The sequence below is a fragment of the Eschrichtius robustus genome, chromosome 18, assembly GCF_028021215.1.
Source record: "Eschrichtius robustus isolate mEscRob2 chromosome 18, mEscRob2.pri, whole genome shotgun sequence".
Classification (NCBI taxonomy): Eukaryota; Metazoa; Chordata; class Mammalia; order Artiodactyla; family Eschrichtiidae; genus Eschrichtius; species Eschrichtius robustus.
In genome coordinates, this window is record NC_090841.1 from 766,408 (window position 1) to 787,669 (window position 21,262).

The following is a 21,262-nucleotide window of genomic DNA, read 5'->3' on the forward strand; positions in this document are numbered from 1 at the left end:
GCGACAGATGACAATAAATAAGATTAACAAGTAAAATATATGGAACACTGGCAATGTTAAGAAGAATAAACCAAGGAACGTGGTTAGGAAATATGGAGGTTAGGAGCCTGAAATTATGAACGGAGTCATCTTGCTGAGGCAGTATTTGAGGTAAAACCTGAGGGACATGAGAGAACAGCCATGGAGGTATCTGGACAAAACAGTTCAGGCAGAGGGAACACCACATGCAAAAGCCCTGAGATAGGGACATGCCTGATGTGTTCAAAGAACAGGCAGGAGGCCAGTGTGGCTAAAGAGACAGAACAGTAGGAGAAAACGTCAGAAAAAAAGGGGGGTGGGGTGGGGTGGGAGGCGGGGTGATTAATTAGGGTCTGTGGACCACTGTGAAGACCCTGGTATTTAGCTTAGGAGCACGCGGGTCGGAGGAACTGCCAGGACCCGGGATCCTTCTGGATGCTGTGTAAGGAGCACGGGGAGAGCGACGACAGCAAGACTGTGGAACGAGAGGCCCCTGGCTCACATCCTTCCACACAAATGCCATCCACAGACAAAAGTGCCTCTGTGGGAGCTCCAGGATCCAGGCAGGAAAGGAGAAACGCTGGTGAAGCCTAAGATCAAGGACAGCCACTTAGAGAAGGCAGGCCCATGCCCCAGTGCCAGGCTTACCAAATGTGGTCTTGATGCACTGAAAACAGCCCCACTGCCAAAGGACCCAGGAGGAGCCATGCCCATTCATGCCCCTGGAAAGAGACCCACGGACCTTGGTCCTGCCTACAGATCCTGATACAGCCCTGTGACCTAGCTCCAGCCCTGCTCTATGTGGTACGGAGTCAGTCCTGCCCACCCAGGGGCCTGGTAGGAAGCTGCTCAGAAACCTGGCAGGAGCCCCACCCATCCTCACGCCTGGAAACACACCTCCTGTCTACAGACTCAACAGTGGACCAGGAGACAGCCCCATGACCTAGCTCCAGCCCTGCCTGACTGTGGTCCAAAAAGTAGTCCTGTCCTACTGGGGATCCAGCAGGAACCACAGCTGACTGCAACCCTGATAACAGGCCTACCAACTGTGGACCCAGCTACAAACCCACTTGACTCTGATCCTGGAAGTAGACCCACCAGTCCAGGGATCCAGCAGATGAAGGTCTTTACCTGCCAAAAACAGTCTGTAAAGACAGGAACAGGTGTTTGTTCTTTCAAATGCAAAGACATCAACACAAGTCCACATAGATCACCAAGAATCAGGCAAACGTGACACCACCAAAGGAAACTAATAAAGCTCCAGTAACCAAGCCCAAAGAAATCGAGATCTACAAATTACCTGACAAAGAATACAAACTAATTGTTTTAAGGAAGCTCAGCAAGCTACAAGAAAACACAGATAAACAACTCAACGAAACCAGGGAAACAATATGTGAAACAAAACAAGAAGTTCAACAAAGAGCTAGAAATCATAAAAAAAGAACCAAAAAGAAATTCTAGAGCTGAAGAATACAAGAAATGAAGTGATAAATGCAACAGAGAACTTCAACAGCAGACTCAAGCAGAAGAGAGAATCTGTGACTTCGAAGACTGGTGATTCAAAGTTATTCAGTCAGAGGGGGAAAAAAGGGAAAAGAATGAAAAGGAGTGAAGAAAGCCTGCAGGATTTATGGGACACTATTGTATGAACCATATACGCGTTATGGGAGTCTCAGGAGGAAAAAAATCAACAAACCTTTAGCTAGACTAAGAAAAAAAGAGAGAAGACTCAAATAAAGTCATAAATGAAAGGCAAGGCATTATAACAGATGCCTCAGAGATAAAAAGGACCATATACAAATAATTATATTTGAAACCACTGGATAACTTAGAATGGTTAAATTCCTAGAAACATACAACCTACCAAAATTGAATCCAGAAGAAACAGAAAGCCTGAACTGGCCAATAACAAATAAGGAGACTGAATCAGTAATCAAAAGCCTCCCAAAAAAGTCCAGGACCAGATGGCTTCACAGGTAAATTCCACCAAACAGTCAAAGAAAAAATTAATACCATTCTTTTTTAAACTCTTTCAAGAAAAGAAGGAATACTTCCAAACTCATTCTGTGAGGCTAGTTATCACTCTGATACCAAAGGCAGACAAAGATACAAGAAAGGAAAACTATAGGCTAATGTCCCTGATGAATACAGTGTATAAATCCTCAAAAAAAATACTAGCAAACCAAATTCAACAGCACAGTAAAAGCGTTAAATACCATGACCAAGTGGGATTCAGCCCCAGGATGCAAAGTTGGTTCAACACACGCAAAGCAATTAACATGATGTAAACTGGTGCAGCCACTGTGCGAAACAGTATGGTGGTTCCTCAGCATTATTCACAATAACCCAAACATAGAAACAACCCACTTGTCCAGCTGTGAGCCAAGGAAGGCTAAGGATCGCCAGAAACCAATAGAAGATACAAGAGAAAGCATGGCTCTGCTGACACCTTGACTTCAGGCTTCTAGCCTCCAGAACCATGAGAAAATAAATTTCTGTTGTTTCAAGCCATCCAGTTTGTGTATATTTTGTTACAGCAGCCCTAGGAAACTAATACACTGGCCAAGGTGGCCCTTGAATTCAGAGCTCCACACTGATTTTCAAATTTCAATTTATGACCTCATCACAACAATTCTCCTTTTAAGACATCTTTGACCACAGTGGGTCACTTTATTTAAAAATTCTTATGTGGTATGTATTTCACTTCCTTCTCTCACTTACATTGTTGGATTAATAAGAAATGTTTCAAATAGTTCAGATATAATCTTAAAAATAAAGCTGAATCACCATTTTCCCCCACTTACAGATGCAAACTGACCTGAGTTTTCCCAAGGCACTTTCTCGTTCAATGCGAAGTTTAGCTAAAGATGTGTTCTCGGCTTTAAATTTTTCTATTTCTGTCTCCAATTCAGTAACTTTCTCTCTCAAAACCTGAGATCGAGCGTTGTCACCTATAAGATAAGCCACAAATACTGAACTTCACAAAAAGCTTTCAACAGCAAAACACTAGCTAGCTATTACACTAGGAGCCAAAAATATGGTAAACACCGGTACTATTAAAATGCATTAGAAACGATGCTTCTAAAAACAAAGAAAAAAAAATTATTATAGTCTAACTTTCCAGCTGGAACAGCCTAAATTTAAGAAAGAATCACATCATTCTACCTCAAGAGTATCAATCTGATGACAAATGAACATTATATATTAAAAAAATCAAATAAAATTTTAAACCAATATACATAAATAGCTTAAGAACATGAATAAGTATTTGCAAGAGACTTAAAGCTCTAATCAACACCAAAATCAAAGCTTACCCCCCACTAATCAAAGAAATACAAATTAAGATCTTTTTCTGTATCAAATTTGCTACTTAAGAAAATAGCCAATGCTTCTGTCCTTCAACTACCCTCCTGGAAAATAACACTGATTTGTAACACAAGGCTAAAATACACATTATCTACCCTTAGACCCACTTCTAAAAATCTAGTTAAAGAACGAACTTATAAAATCATACAAATCATTTTGCACAAAAATATGCATTGAAGTGTTATTTCTAATAGTGAAAAATAATTTGTATCCAACATTAAAGAAATTACTAAATAAAGTTATGCTACATTCATATAATGCTCTGCAACCATTTTTAAAGTATACAAAGAGTTTTAATGATATGGCCAAAGCATATTATACACCTGGTCAAAAAGGATGAGGCGAGTTATATGTCTCTAGCATATGAAAAATACACAGGAAAAATGAATGGAAAGAAATATCCCAAAATGATATCACAGTTACCTTAGGATAGGTTATAAACATTTTTGCTTCTACACTTTTTAACTTCCAAACTTCCTGCAAAAATTACTATTTTTAAAATCGGAGTATTTTTTAAAATTACCTTAAGTTATAATTTCTATTTTAAAGCACCTATGCTTTGCTAGACACTCAGAGTTTATAATATAACATGACATAATGGAAAACTGTTTTCAATATAAGTTAAAAAAATCCATCACATAAACTAAATACTATATAGCCACTAAATGGAATGAGACAGATGTGTATTAGAACAATCTTCAAAATTTATTATAAGCAAGGTGCAGAACAGTATATAAAAAACATGTTTTCATTTGTGCAGAAAAGAGGATTATATACACATTCACACATATGCTTTCATATGCATGGAATCTTTGTAGAATACACAAATGAAATGGGAAAGTTGATGTCTCTAAGAGCCCAGATCTGGGGAAGAAAAGAAACCTGAATTTTACTGTATTTCTTCCTCATTATATTTGGCAAGTGAATGCATGAGGTAGCAAAAAAAAAAAAAAAAGGAAAACTAATTAAAAAAAAAATACACACACACAGAGGTAGCACAGTAGCACAAACCACAAATTGGGTATTCCCCAGTTATAAAAGAAACTTAAATGTTATCTCACTTTATAATAATTAATTTTAAAGCCTTGGCAATAAGACACAGGCTAAAATTTGAAAAATCTGAAATCACAATTCTTCCAAATCTCTTATACTAGTGACACTATTACATTATTTAGACTCACAAAACAAATCAAATTTTAACAAATTACCTACTAAACTTTAACAAATCACCTACTAGATTTCCACTGAGCAACTAGAAAGGTTGGGATTTTAATAAGCATTCTGACAACATACTGATAAAATAAATATTAAACCTGTAACATTCCATTACATATTTTACAATGCTCTGACTTACCAGGTGGTTGGTCTTGATTTATGTTTAACTTGGGTTCATTTCCCAAGCGTGAATCTGATTTTGATTTTGGTTTCAAAGAAGGGAAGAATTTCATCATCAGATCCGAGGTAGGAGGAGGACTTGTGCTCCTAGTGGATTTATTCAAGCCTTCTCCCTTCTTGACCGGTGCAACCTTCCTTTTTATTGTTTTGTCCAGTACACATATTTCACTCTTATTAGGGTAGGTTGTCTGGGGAGTCCCATAAATGGCTTCATTCCCAAGAATAACATCATGTTTAAATGAATCATCTTCAAGGTCAGTCCAAGTTCTTTCATCATCAAAGTCAATTTTACTCATAGATGGGTGTCCTCTTAAGGAATCAGAAGCTTTATTTTTCAAGCTTGTTATTAGGATAGACTCGTCACTACTGTAATCTTTATCAGACAAATCTAAATCAACATCTCTCCTCTTATCTTCTTCTTGAGTCCTGGTGTCCCTTAAAGGTCCCCTCCCATCACAGACTTGTGGACTATCTTCTCTGCTGCTGAAACCCCTCTCTTTATCCTCAGTTGATGGTTTTATGGTGACATCAAGCTGTTCCTCAGAATCAGTGCTATCATCACTGTCTGTACCACCTCCGTCGTCGCTTGCATTCCACCTAGTTGGACTTTCACAAGTGCTCATTTGGAACACTTTCCTACTGACCTTACAGGACTGCTCCTGCAGTCCGTCAGGTGAGGACACTGAATCAGGCCGCTGGGGTGCAAGCTCACACTCAGCCTGACTTTCACACTTGGTACGGTCTGGACCCTCATTTTGCTTGCACTCACTAATGGGACCTGGTGGTGTTGTCTTCTCTTGCTGCACAGCTTTGACAGGAGTAGAAGACAGCCGGTGACCTCTGCAGATCTGCTGGTCCCTCTCTAAGATCTTCAGTACAAATGAGGAATTACTAGAAAATGATATTTCATCAGCAGCTTGTTCTAAAAACAAAAATTCATCTAATTCCAAATTTTCCTTTTCCTTTTCTCGTTCCCAATTCTCTAACTTTTTCTGAAGAGAAATGTCAAGAGAAGATTCTGACTCTTTCAAAGTCTCACTTACTGGGCTCTTAGAAGCCACGCAGCTGGCCAGCCCTGTCGAAAGGGGAAGTCTGTCTTTACCTTGTGTCTTATTCCAGATTTTGCAACCAACGTCACAAGGTTTTGTACACTCGGGTACATTTTCTTTATTATTAGATTCTACCTTTTTTTCTAAATTGATCTGACCTCTAAATTGCCCGTCACATTTCTTCCCTGCCAGTATCTTCAATCCTGCTGGAGAGAGACTTTTCCTATTGTTACCCTTAAGCACTTTCGGCTTCTGACTGAGTGTGACACAACCACTCTTTGTTCTGGTTTTACTGTTGTTCTTTTTGACAGGAAGGTTCTCTGTACACAGTTCTTTACTTATGAGAGCAGTTTTCCGCTGGAACTGTTGTTTATCTAATTTAAACACAGGTTTGTCCTCTGAAATGCTCTGAGTAGTGACTAGTTTACTTTCTCTCCCCTTCTGAAACTTAGATTTAGCATTAGTAAATCTAGCTAAACCTTCTCCTCGTTTTAAGAATGGTTGTTTTGGTTTTGCTTTGATTAGCAAGGATCCTTCTGCTTCCTAAAATAAAAGAACAATATTTGAATTAATTCTGGTATATCCAAGTAATCTCAAAGTTATTTTTAAAGCAAATTATAAACAAATCTCTAAAGCCTTAAGATAATTTAATCAAAATAGTAGAAATGCTAACCCTTAGCTGTTTTTGTTTCAGTTCTTGTTCTTCCAACCGAATTTGTTCTTCTAAGTAGTCTTCAAAGGTTTGTTTCCTTTCTCTAATAGCAGCTTTAATAGGCCTAATCATAAAAGTAAAGTTATTTAACATTCAAATCATGTGGTGAATACTTTACACTTAGTGTGCCTGATACAGACACCTCTGACTGAGAACTAACCTTTTTCAAAGTCACAGATCCCCTTTGAGAATCTATTAAAAGCTACAATCCCACTCCATCTCCCAAAATATAGAAATACACATCACTCTACACGTGATTTGAAAAACCCCTCTGAAGTCCACCTACTGACCTTAGATTAACTTTTGAAGTAACATATTCATTACATAAATAAAATATATTTCAAAAATAGTTCATTAAATACATTCTTTAAGATCCTTAACAATATAAACAAAACAATCAAAAGTCATTTGCCATTCCATAATGTATATTAAAATACTTAAGAAAATAATAAACAACCTCACAGTTGATATTTTATCTCTGACATAAAATTTTTTAATTCTGTAACCACACCCACTCAATTATTATTTATAAGTGATACCATGTGTGAGACTCCAATATATGATATTTTCCTCTTCTCCAAAACAGGATTTACCTATCTGAGAGAAGATTAGTTTTATCCAGATATTTCCCTTAGGTGAAAAAACTTTGCTCAATTTTTCCAGTACAATGTCAAACTGATGTATCTCCCCAACCTGCTTCTGTTGCTGACAACATGGAATAAGTTGGACCTTCAACCCTTTACTTAAGAGCATACCCAGGCAAAAACAAGAAAACTATGGATCTTTCAAACAAAGAAAGTACCAATAATATTGACTATTATATTAAATTCCTTCCAACATGGATGATACCTTTCTTCAATATTAACCACTTCTGAGGAATCACCAATTTTTTTTAAGTTCGTATCGTTCCCTTCCTGAATCTCTTCCGTCATTTTCTCCGAACATGGTAAAATACCTTCTCCTAGGATAAAAATTAGGAACAATTTAGTTCAAAAAAAAGCAGATTAAAGTCTTAAAACTTGAGAATTTTACAAGTTACTGTATTAAAAAAATATTTAGTTACACTTAATGTATACCAAAGATTTTAGAACTCTCAAGGATTTCTTTAATATGATAAAGAAAAACTACAAAACGCTAATGAAAACACAACATTCTGCTCTCCTTTCCAGTCGACCTCTCAAAAACCCATGCCATAGTACTGGCTTCTGTGACCTTCTGACAGGGAGCCCTTTGTTCGGTCACACTGTTACCTGACTGATTAAATTTGGAAGCAAGTCCTTTGCTAGGACTGGACTTTATTCAAAGTATCTGGCGTTGAGTTCTCAATTCAGATGAACTTCGCTGGCGAGCTACTGAGGACTGAGACCCCCAAAATAATCCGGAAGCCATTCTGTGAAGTTGACAAGTGAAAGTCTGCAGACAGGAAAACCTCTCCCTTTACACACTGAGAATTCCCACTGCAGTGAATGGAAGATCTGTGTGTGTAAAGAGCATGTGAGCAGAGGGGGTTCAGCCCCAGAGAAAGAAGGTGTCGAGTTGCCTTGGTAAAGAATTTATACACCACGTGGTCACAGCTTCTTAACAGGGCAGCAACAGGAAACTAACAGAGCTGTAACGACAAAGTACTTTGAAGCATAGGGCACTGCTTTAGAGGTAATTCTACAAATAAAACTTTACTTGGGGACCTTCAAGATGGCAGAGAAGACGTGGAGATCACCTTCCTCCCCACAAATACATCAGAAATACATCTACATGCCGAACAGCTCCTACAGAACACTTACTGAAATCTGGCAGAAGACCTCAGACTTCCCAAAAGGCAAGAAACTCCCCACGTACCTGGGTAGGGCAAAAGAAAAAAGGAAAAACAGAGACAGAAGAATAGGGACGGGACCTGCACCTCTGGGAGGGAGCTGTGAAGGAGGAAAAGTTTCCACACACTAGGAAGCCCCTTCGCAGGCAGAGACTGCAGGTGGTGGAGGGGGGAAGCTTCGGAGCCACGGAGGAGAGCGCAGCAACAGGGGTGCAGAGGGCAAAGCAGAGAGATTCCCCGCACAGAGGCTTGGTGCCGAGCAGCACTCACCAGCCTGAGAGGCTTGTCGGCTCACCCGCCAGGGTGGGCGGGGGCTGGGAGCTAAGGCTCAGGCCTCGGAGGTCAGATCCCAGGGAGAAGACTGGGGTTGGCTGCGTGAACACAGCCTGAAGGGGGCTAGTGCGCCACAGCTAGCCGGGAGGGAGTCCGGGAAAAAGTCTGGAACTGCCTAAGAGGCAAGAAACCACTGTTTCAGGGTGCACAAGGAGGAGGGGTTCAGACCACCACCTAAACGAGCTCCAGAGATGGGCACAAGCCGCGGCTATCAGCGTGGACCCCAGACGGGCATGAGACGCTAAGGCTGCTGCTGCCGCCACCAAGAAGCCTGTGTGCAAGCACAGGTCACTATCCACACACACACACACACACACACACACACACACACACACCCCGGGGACCTGTGCAGCCCGCCAAGCCAGGTCCTGTGATCCAGGGACAACTTCCCTGGGAGAACGCACAGCGCACCTCAGGCTGGTGCAACATAACGCAGGCCTCTGCCTCCGTAGGCTCGCCCTGCATTCCATACCCCGCCCTCCCCCGGCCTGAGTGAGCCAGAGCCCCCGAATCAGCTGCTCCTTTAACCCCGTCTTGTCTGAGTGAAGAACAGATGCCCTCAGGCGACCTACACGCAGAGGCGCGGCCAAATCCAAAGCTGAACCCCGGGAGCTGTGCGAACAAAGAAGGGAAAGGGAAATCTCTCCCAGCAGCCTCGGGAGCAGCGGATTAAATCTCCACAATCAACTTGATGTACCTGCACCTGTGGAATACCTGAATAGACAACGAATCATCCCAAATTGACGCAGTGGACTTTGGGAGCAACTTGGGACTTGCTTTCTGCATCTAATTTGTTTCTAGTTTTATGCTTATTTTAGTTTAGTATTTAGAGCTTATTATCATTGGTAGATTTGTTTATTGACTTGGTTGCTCTCTTCCATTTCTTTTTTTTCCTTTTTCTCTTTTTGTGAGTGCATATGTGTATGCTTCTTTGTGTGATTTTGTCTGTATAGCTTTGCTTTTACCATTTGTCCTAGGGTTCTGTCTGTTTTTTGTTGGTTTTTTTGTAGTATAGTTTTTAGCGCTCATTATCATTGGCGGATTTGCTTTTTGGTTTGGTTGCTCTCGTCTTTCTTTCTTTTTCTTTCTATTACTTTTTAAAAAATTTTTTAACAATGTTTTTTATTTTAATAACTTTATTTTTTTCCTTTCTTTCTTTTTTTTTCCTCCCTTTTCTTCTGAGCCAAGTGGCTGACCGGGTTTTGGTGCTCTGGCCGGGCGTCAGGCCTGAGCCTCTGAGGTGGGAGAGACGAGTTCAGGACATTGATCCACCAGAGACCTCCTGGCCCCACATAATATCAAACAGCAAAAGCTCTCCCAGAGATCTCCATCTCAATGCTAAGACCGAGCTCCACTCAACAACCAGCAATCTACAGTGCTGGACACCCTATGCCAAACAACTAGCAAGACAGGAACACAACCCCACCCGTTAGCAGAGAGGCTGCCTAAAATCATAACAAGTTCACAGATACCCCGAAACACACCACCAGACGTGGTCCTGCCCACCAGAAAGACCAGATCCAGCCTCATCCACCAGAACACAGGTACCAGTCCCCTCCACCAGGAAGCCTACACAACTCACTGAACCAACCATACCCACTGGAGGTAGACACCAAAAATAACGGGAACTACAAACCTGCAGCCTGCAAAGACGAGACGCCAAACACAGTAAGTTAAGCAAAATGAGAAGACAGAGACATACACAGCAGATGAAAAAACAAAGTAAAAAACCCACCAGACCAAAAAAATGAAGAGGAAATAGGCAGCCTACCTGAAAAAGAATTCACAGTAACGATAGTAAAGATGATTCAAAATCTTGGAAATAGAATGGAGAAAATACAAGAAACATTTAACAAGGACCTAGAAGAACTAAAGAGCAAACAAATGATGAACAATACAATGAATGAAATGAAAAATTCTCTAGAAGGGATCAACAGCAGAATAACTGAGGCAGAAGAACGGATAAGTGACCGGGAAGATAAAATAGTGGAAATAACTACCACAGAGCAGAACAAAGAAAAAAGAATGAAAAGAATTGAGGACAGTCTCACAGACCTCTGGGACAACACTAAATGCATCAACATTAGAAACAGAGGCCTCCCAGAAGAAGAAGAGAAAAAAAAAAGGGACTGAGAAAATATCTGAAGAGATTATAGCTGAAAACTGCCCTAATATGGGAAGGAAATAGTCAATCAAGTCCAGGAAGCACAGAGTCCCATACAGGAGAAACACGCAAAGACACATATTAATCAACCTATCAAAAATTAAATACAAAGAAAAAATATTAAAAGCAGCAAGGGAAAAGCAACAAATAACATACAAGGGAATCCCAATAAGGTTAACAGCTGATCTTTCAGTAGAAACTCTGCAAGCCAGAAGAGAGTGGCAGGACATATTTAAAGTGATGAAAGGGAAAAACCTACAACCAACATTACTCTACCCAGCAAGGATCTCATTCAGATTTAACGGAGAAATTGAAACCTTTACAGGCAAGCAAAAGCTAAGAGAACTCAGCACCACCAAACCAGGTTTACAACAAATGCTAAAGGAACTTCTCTAGGCAGGAAACACAAGAGAAGGAAAAGACCTACAATAACAAACCCAAAACAATTAAGAAAATGGTAACAGGAACATACATACTGATAAGCACCTTAAATGTACATGGATTAAATGATCCAACCAAAAGACACAGACTGGCTGAATGGATACAAAAACAAGACCCATATATATGCTGTCTACAAGAGACCCACTTCAGACCTAGGGACACATACAGACTGAAAGTGAGGGGATGGAAACAAATATTCCATGCAAATAGAAATCAAAAGAAAGCTGGAGTAGCAATTCTCGTATCAGACAAAACAGACTTTAAAATAAAGACTATTACAAGAAACAAAGAAGGACACTACATAATGATCAAGGGATCAATGCAAGAAGAAGATACAACAATTGTAAATATTTATGCACCCAACACAGGAGCACCTCAATACATAAGGCAAATGCTAACAGCCATAAAAGGGGAAATAAACAGTAACAAAATTAGTAGGGGACTTTAACACCCCACTTTCACCAATGGACAGATCACCCAAAATGAAAATAAATAAAGAAACACAAGCTTTAAATGATACAGTAAACAAGATGGACTTAATTGATATTTATAGAACATTCCATCCAAAAACAACAGAATACACTTTCTTCTCAAGTGCTCATGGAACATTCTCCAGGATAGATCATATCTTGGGTCACAAATCAAGCCTTGGTAAATTTAAGAAAATTGGAATCGTATCAAGTATCTTTTCCGACCACAACGCTATGAGATTAGATATCAATTACAGAAAAAAATCCGAAAAAAACACAAACACATGCAGGCTAAGCAATACACTACTAAATAACCAAGAGATCACTGAAGAAATGAAAGAGGAAATCAAAAAATACCTAAAAACAAATGACAATGAAAACATGACGACCCAAAACCTACGGGATGCAGCAAAAGCAGTTCTAAAAGCGAAGTTTATAGCAACACAATCCTACCTCAAGAAACAAGAAACACCTCAAAAAAACAACCTAAACTTACACCTAAAGCAATTAGAGAAAGAAGAACAAAAAAACCCCAAAGCTCGCAGAAGAAAAGAAATCATAAAGATCAGATAAGAAATCAATGAAAAAGCAATGAAGGAAACAATAGCAAAAATCAATTTAAAAAAAAGCTAGTTCTTTGAGAAGATAAACAAAATTGATAAACCATTAGCCAGACTCATCAAGAATAAAAGGGAGAAGACTCAAATCAATAGAATTAGAAATGAAAAAGGAGAAGTAACAACTGACACTGCAAAAATACAAAGGATCATGAGAGATTACTACAAGCCACTCTATGCCAATACAATGGACAACCTGGAAGAAATGGACAAATTCTTAGAAAAGCACATCCTTCCGAGACTGAACCAGGAAGAAATCGAAAATATAAACAGACCAATCACAAGCACTGAAATTGAAACTGTGATTAAAAATCTTCCAACAAACACAAGTCCAGGACCAGATGGCTTCACAAGTGAATTCTATCAAACATTTAGAGAAGAACTAGCCTTCTATCCTAACTATCCTTCTCAAACTCTTCCAAAATATAGCAGAGGGAGGAACACTCCCAAACTCATTCTACAAAGCCACCATCACCCTGATACCAAAACCAGACAAAGATGTCACAAAAAAACAAAAATACAGGCCCATATCATGGATGAACACAGGTGCAAAAATCCTCAACAAAATACTAGCAAACAGAATCCAACAGCACATTAAAGGGATCATACACCATGATCAAGTGGGGTTTATCCCAGGGATGCAAGGATTCTTCAATATACGCAAATCAATCAATGTGATACAACATATTAACAAACTGAAGGATAAAAACCATATGATATTCTCAATAGATGAAGAAAAAGCTTTCGACAAAATTCAACACCAATTTTTGATAAAAACCCTCCAGAAAGTCGGCATAGAGGGAACTTACCTCAACATAATAAAGGCCATATATGACAAACCCACAGCCAGCATCGTTCTCAATGGTGAAAAACTGAAACCATTTCCACTAAGATCAGGAACAAGACAAGGTTGCCCACTCTCACCACTATTATTCAGCATAGTTTTGGAAGTTTTAGCCACAGCAATCAGAGAAGAAAAAGAAATAAAAGGAATCCAAATAGGATAAAAAAGAAATAAAACTGTCACTGTTTTATTTACTGTCACTGTTTGCAGATGACATGATACTATACATAGAGAATCCTAAAGATGCTACCAGAAAACTACTAGAGCTAATCAATGAATTTGGTGAAGTGGAAGGATACAAAATTAATGCACAGAAATCTCTTCCATTCCTATACACTAATGATGAAAAATCTGGAAGAGAAATTAAGGAAACACTCCCATTTACCAGTGCAACAAAAAGAATAAAATACCTAGGAATACACCTACCTAGGGAGACAAAATTTCTGTATGCAGAAAACTATAAGACACTGATGAAAGAAATTAAAGATTATACAAACAGATGGAGAGATATACCATGTTCTTGGATTGGAAGAATCAACATTGTGAAAATGACTATACTACCAAAAGCGGTCTACAGATTCAAGGCAATCCCCATCAAACTACCAATGACATTTTTCACAGAACTAGAACAAAAACTTTCACAATTGGTATGGAAACACAAAAGACCCCGAATAGCCAAAGCAATCTTGAGAAAGAAAAACGGAGCTGGAGGAATCAGGCTCCCAGACTTCAGACTGTTACTACAAAGCTACAGTAATCAAGGCAGTATGGTACTGGCACAAAAACAGGAATATAGATCAATGGAACAGGATAGAAAGCCCAGAGATAAATCCACGCACCTATGGTCACATTATCTTTCATAAAGGAGTCAAGAATATACAATGGAGAAAAGACAGCCACTTCAATAAGTGGTGCTGGGAAAACTGGACAGCTACATGTAAAGGAATGAAATTAGAACACTCCCTAACACCATACACAAAAATAAACTCAAAATGCATCAAAGACCTAAATGTAAGGCCAGACACTATAAAACTCTTAGAGGAAAACATAGGCAGAACACTCTATGACATAAATCACAGCAAGATCCTTTCTGACTCACTTCCTAGAGAAATGGAAATAAAAACAAAAATAAACAAATGGGACTAAATTAAACTTAAAAGGTTTTGCACAGCAAAGGAAACCATAGACAAGACGAAAACACAACCCTCAGAATGGGAGAAAATATTTGCAAACGAAGCAACTGACAAAGGATTCAATCTCCAAAATTTACAAGCAGCTCATGCAGCTCAATATCAAAAAAAACAAACAACCCAATCCAAAAATGGGCTGAAGACCTAAATAGACATCTCTCCAAAGAAGATATACTGATTGCCAACAAACACATGAAAGAATGCTCAACATCATTAATCATTAGAGAAATGCAAATCAAAACTACAATGAGGTATAGTACAATGACCTCACACCAGTCAGAATAGCCATCATCAAATAATCTACAAACAAGAAATGCTGGAGAGGGTGTGGAGAAAAGGGAACCCTCTTGCACTGTTGGTGGGAATGTAAATTGATACAGCCACTATGGAGAACAGTATGGAGGTTCCTTAAAAAACTAATAATAGAACTGGCATACGACCCAGCAATCCCACTACTGGGCATATACCCTGAGAAAACCACAATTCAAAGAGTCATGTACCACAATGTTTATTGCAGCTCTATTTACAATAGCCAGGACATGAAAGCAACCTAAGTGTCCATCGACAGATGAATGGATAAAGAACATGTGGCACACATATACAATGGAATATTACTCAGCCATAAAAAAGAAACGAAATTGAGTTATTTGCAGTGAGGTAGATGGACCTAGAGGCTGTCATACAGAGTGAAATAAGTCAGAAAGAGAAAAACAAATACCATATGCTAACACATATATATGGAATCTAAAAAAAAAAAAAAAAAAAGGTTCTGAAGAACGTAGGGCCAGGACAGGAATAAAGATGCAGATGTAGAGAATGGAATTGAGGACACAGGGAGGGGGAAGGGTAAGCTGGGACGAAGTGAGAGACTGGCATGGACATATGTACACTACCAAATGTAAAATAGGTAGCTAGTGGGAAGCAGCTGCATAGCACAGGGAGATCAGCGCGGTGCTTTGTGACCACCTAGAGGGGTGGGATAGGGAGGGTGGGAGGGAGGCTCAAGAGGGAGGGGATATGGGGATACATGTATAGTATAGCTGATTCACTTTGTTATACAGCAGAAACTAACCCAACACTGTAAAGCAATTATACTTCAATAAAGATGTTTAAAAAAAAAAAGAAAATAACACAACAGTCTTCAAAAGGTTAATGTTATCGAGAAAAAGGTGTGGCCTTTCCTAAGTTAAAAAAGACTAAAGAGGACTTCCCTGGTGGTCCAGTGGTTAAGACTCCACGCTCCCAATGCAGGGGGCACAGGTTCTATCTCTGGTCGGGAAACTGAGATCCCGCACGGCTCGTTGTGCAGCCGGAAAAACAAAACAAAACAAAACAAAACAAAAAGATTGAAGAGTTGTAACAACTGAATGTAATACATAAACCTTGACTGGATCCTGTTTTTAAAAAAACACCTTTAAAAGGTAATTTTGGGATCATAGGGAGAATTCTAAATTGTATTTGCATAGATAAGGTCCCTAGGTATAATAACAGTATTGTGGTTATATAGAAGAATGTCCTAATTTTTACTTGATATTTGAAATGATATAATGTCTGCATATTATTTGCGATGAAATGACTCAGCAAACCACATACAGATGTAAATAGAGATATAAATTTAAGTATAGACGCAGATATATACACACACATATAGACAGACAAAGTAAATATGGAAAAATATCAACTGTTGCATCTAGGTGGTGGGTATACTGGTAATCACGGCAGTGGTCTTTCAACTTTTCTGGATGTTTGAAATTTTCCAAAATAAAAGGTTAAGGGGACTTCCCTGGTGGTCCAGTAGTTAAGACTTTGCACTTCCACTGCAAGGGGCGCGGGTTTGATCCCTGGTAGGGGAAGTTCCGCATGCTGCACAGTGCGGCCAAAAAAAAAAAAAATTGAAAAGGTTAAGGGAGAGTACTGTTTAAAACATAAGGAAAAGACATTTGACCTCTTTACACCAAGGAATTACTCGAAATTAGGAATAAGTTTTTATCCCAAAACTGCCCAATCCTAAACAGTAAGTATAGACATCTTTTGCCGTATCATTTGTGTTTTCTATAACTTACTCTAAGGAACATATACATAAAAACACCATTAAAATTGAAAACTAAATTAAAAATAATGGAAATGACTCAGTCCTACCACAAAGAACATTTAATATTGATATATTATTTGATGATCTGCATAAAGATGACAACCATTAAAATTACAGTTATGAAGGCTACAGAACGTACCATAAGCATTTTCCATGTTGAGTGGGAAAAGAACACAATTTATTATACAGTATTTTATGATTACAAAATGTGGAGGGGGAAAAAAAGGCCAGGGAGTGAGCACAGCAACAGGACTTAAAAAAATTTTAAAAAAAGGACCAGAAGAAAATATACTAGAAATGCCTCGAGAGCTCCATGAGTTTGGACCATCAGACACTGAGTGCCAGTTCTCTGGCAGGAACGTGCCGGGTGCTGGGAACACAGAGCGACAGCGACGAGTGTCTGGGTTAGGGGGGATTCCTTTTGTGAGTAATAACTCCCATCACCAACCTACAGCTCACACTTCACATCTTCTATCCTGTGCCCCACCACCAGCACACACATTTTAACTCAATTTTAAACTTTTCTAAGCTCTCAAGAAAAATGGTTCATGCAGAACTCGCTGCCTCCCTTTTTGAAGACCCACGCTGCCACGCGAGGTTTGAATTCGGCGTGAGTTGTCCTGCAATTTGTTCCTGGAAAGTCACAAATTCTATGTCTGGTTCTGTGTCCCATCCAGGCTCAGCGGCTGTGTAGCAGGTAGGATCCCACAATTAAAGATGCAGGGGACAAGGAAAAAATGCAGAAAGGGCTTGTCTTGTCTTACAACAACCAGGTGACACTGTCAGTTAACTACAGAAGAGAGAAAAATAAGTAACTCACCTTTAGGATGGTTATGGTTCTCTTCCTTCAAATCATTTTTTTTCACAAGTGCTTCTTGATATTGAGCCTCATAAAACAAATTGGGAGAAGCACCACTTTTTGAAGTTAAGACAACATCTTGATGCGTAGTTCTACGGAAGTTGTTTTGTTCATCGGATAAAATGTTGGAAGTGTGTTTTTTTTCTTGGGTTTGATTCTGGTAGATATATGATGGTAAGAAGGGCGTGGGTTTCTCTACAGTGGCTGAATTTCCTGGAGATCTGTACTTCTGGCTCTGGTCATCAGGCACTAGAGTTAAACCTTATGATTAAGAAAATCAACAAAACAGATGACTTTCTATAACATTTTCTGTACTACCTGTTACCTCTACTATTGAATACAAAGTTTTCTCCAAAGTGATAAAAGTATCTTTTCCTGGTTAGTAGGAAACTATGTTTAACAAAATCATGAAATTGTAAGACTCCAAAGTGACCTTTGATTTTTGAGTATATTTATACCACGATTCATGTGCAGACAGTCTGTACGTGGCAGAGCTGCAGCACCGCCTAACTCTGGAAGGCACCAATCACGCTCCATCCAGGAGCACTGATGGGAGATGTCAACTCTACAGCCCTGTGACGAACACAGTGAAATGGAGAGCACCAATGCAGATAGCTACAAATAATCCGAACTGCTCCTTGATGATCAGTAACTGCTCTGTGTCACAACACATAAACGCATTTTCCCTTTTTATTACCATTAACATGTTGGTAACCTCAGGTGGTGGAATTATGGGCGACTTTTCTGTTTTGTACTTTTCTGAAGTTCCTAAATTCCCTGTATTACTTTTTACCTGTTTTGTTTCTGAAGTCTCTACTTCTGAAATCACCCAATAAACAGGGAAAAGAGAGAGGACTCCCTTTCTGTGCACCTCTAGGGTGTAACTCTCAGCGGACAGACGGCAATACTAGCCGTCCTGCCTGCTGTGCCTGTCCCTCGAAACCCTGCTGCTTTCCTCTGTTCCCCCCGATTGTTTCAATTAAACAGAATTAAAAGAAACAATGGCAAGTGTTTCATAGAAGAGGCATGCCACCTATGTCCTATACCATCTGCCTCATCCCCAGCCCACAAATAAAACTGGAAATCAGGTAGGTCCTCATTGAGTATCAGATTCAACCTCCCTTCCTTAATAACAATACTCTCCCACTGAATATTTTTAACGAATGGTCAACCCACTTCAGCCTGACGACATCTTTGACAGAAGAGCAACAAACCAAAGCAGCAGTTCTCATAGCATGATCTATAAACCCCTGGAGATCTCCAGGACTCTTTCAGGGCATCCACCAAGCTCTAAGCTATTTTCAGAAATATTAAGACAGTACTTGCCTTTTTCACTGTGTTGACATATGTACTGATGCTGCAAAGGCAAAACGGAAACTTCCTGGAGACTTCATTCAAAAGCAGTATAGCAGCACCCACTGCGCTAGCAGTCACTGTGTTCGTCACCACCATGTACTCTCAGTTTAAAACCAAAAAACAACAGTTTTGGGCTTCCCTGGTGGCGCAGTGGTTAAGAATCTGCCTGCCAATGCAGGGGACACGGGTTCGAGCCCTGGTCCGGGAAGATCCCACGTGCCGCGGAGCAACTAAGCCCGTGCGCCACAACTGCTGAGCCTGCACTCCAGAGCCCGTGAGCCACAACTACCGAAGCCCGCACGCCTGGAGCCCATGCTCTGCAACAAGAGAAGCCACCGCAATGAGAAGCCCGCGCACCGCAAATAAGAGTAGCCCCCACTCACCGCAACTAGAGAAAGCCCACGCACAGCAACAAAGACCCAACGCAGACAAAAATAAATAATTTTTTTTAAAAAACCTTAAAAAAAAGTTTTACTTAAGAATGTCCTAGATAAAGCAGCAAAAATTATTAAATTTTTAAATTCAATTTTAAGCCTTGAGTACATGAACATTCTATAGGACAAAATGAGAAGTACGCATAAATCACTTCTGCCGTAAACCAAGACATGGGCTGTGAAATTTTTGAGCTATAAGCTCAACTAGAGGAACTTCCCTGGCAGTCCAGTGGTTAAGACTCCGAGCTTCCAATGCAGGGGGGTAGGGTGCCCTGGTCAGGGAACTAACATCCCACATGCCGCATGGCGCAGACAAAAAAAAAAATCTGCTAAGCTCAACTAGACACTTCTTTCAGGGAACGTCATTTTTACTTGAAAGAATGAATGACAAATCATGATGATTTAAACCTCAGTACTTGGCAGGCATTTTCTCAAAGATGAAACAAGTGAGCCAGTTACTTCAAGGAAGCTGACAATACTTGTTGCCAATGATAAAATTTGAACTTCCAAGTAAAAATGAGAATGTTGGAAAACATGTCCATCACCATGAGCTTGACAACTTTATAATACCGTTATGATGAGATCTGTGGTAGTATTAAAGGATATAAATTTTTATAATGAAATATGTCAATATTTTAAAAACCTACATAACTCAGGGAACTATTATTTTCCAAATAACCAATGTATGATTTTAGCAAACCAAAGGTGATGAAAAATCCATTCAAAATGCCAAGATAATTAATGAAAGCATAAATAATCATAATAATTTACTACCAGGTTTACATAAAACATTTTGAAAGGCACAGTAAATTTTCAAAATGTATGTGTTAAGTTCAGGTATTTTTTATATTAAAAAAAAATTATTGATCACTTGCAGTTCACTTAAATTTGTTCCCAGAAAACATCACTTAAAAGTTTTACTGGTATAGAGAATGGGCTTGAGGACACGGGGAGTGGGAAAGAGAAGCTGGGACGAAGTGAGAGAGTGGCATGGACATATATACACTACAAATGTAAAATAGATAGCTAGTGGGAAGCAGCCGCATAGCACAGGGAGATCAGCTCGGTGCTTTGTGACCACCTAGAGGGGTGGGATAGGAAGGGTGGGAGGGAGACGCAAGAGGGAGGAGATGTGGGGATATATGTATATGTACAGCTGATTCACTTTGTTATAAAGCAGAAACTGACACACCATTGTAAAGCAATTATACTCCAATAAAGATGTTAAAAAAAAAAAAAGTTTTACTTGTTTTTTTTGTCTTAAGGAAGGATAAATGCACAGTGCTTGCCAAGTAGAGTTTGATGATTAACTCCTGAGTTTCTGTGACTTCCTTCTGGAATCCCTGCTCTTGGGGTTATCTGACAAATTAGATGATCTGCCTATGACTTTATCTTTTAATGTGACCTTTCTCTTATGCCATGTGCACCTGAGAGAGTAAGATGTCAGTAGAAACCCAGACTCTGGAGCTCAACAAACCTCACTCCAGGTGTGGAAATTAAATACAGGTTGGGTACAGCAAATAAAAGAGAGATTATTGTCATTCTACTTAGAACTGTATGATCCCAGAGTTTGAAGGAAATGTACACTCAGTTTATTCCAATCACTCATAGAATGCATAAAGGTATAATATAACATCCCACTGAGTGGTATGGTTTGTAATTACTGTTATTTATTTATTCATTTCACTTAATTTGATGTTTTAAATTGTGGAAGTAATTCTTGCTTATTTTGGCAACTCAAATAATTTGAAGTATAAAGTTAATAATCTGCATAAGTCCACATCTTCTTATAAAATTAATCCCTTGGAGTAACTATTATTAATATTCATGTACGATTTCACATCCTTTTTTATGCTTATACAAACGTCTACAGGCATACTCAAAATTACTTTCAAGAATAAATCATTCTGACCTTGAATGATTCTGACTTTCAGAAACTTCCTAAAATTTTATGATACTTTAGAAACTGAGATCTAGGGACTTCCCTGGTGGTCCAGTGGTATAGAATCCACCTACCAATACAGGGGACGTGGGTTTGATCCCTAGTCGGGAAACTAACATCCTGCATGCCACAGGGCAACTAAGCCCACATACCACAACTACTGAGCTCGC

The 21,262-nt window shown here is 39.4% G+C and overlaps 1 protein-coding gene across 5 annotated transcripts in view; it reads right to left on the minus strand.

The window, feature by feature from the left end:
• Positions 1 to 21,262, minus strand: part of CENPJ (centromere protein J) — a 63,300-nt gene that overhangs the window by 30,568 nt on the left and 11,470 nt on the right. For 2 of the 5 annotated variants that reach the window (XM_068526797.1, XM_068526798.1), the window contains exons 4-8: positions 17,322 to 17,621; positions 7,390 to 7,501; positions 6,502 to 6,604; positions 4,739 to 6,371; positions 2,837 to 2,969 (exon numbers count right to left, since the gene is read on the minus strand). In XM_068526797.1, the coding sequence (XP_068382898.1) occupies positions 2,837 to 2,969; positions 4,739 to 6,371; positions 6,502 to 6,604; positions 7,390 to 7,501; positions 17,322 to 17,621 (2,281 nt within the window). Of the gene's footprint in view, positions 1 to 2,836; positions 2,970 to 4,738; positions 6,372 to 6,501; positions 6,605 to 7,389; positions 7,502 to 8,321; positions 8,363 to 17,321; positions 17,622 to 21,262 lie in introns of those variants that run through there. The other 3 variants (XM_068526799.1, XM_068526801.1, XM_068526800.1) reach the window with 3 other exon arrangements.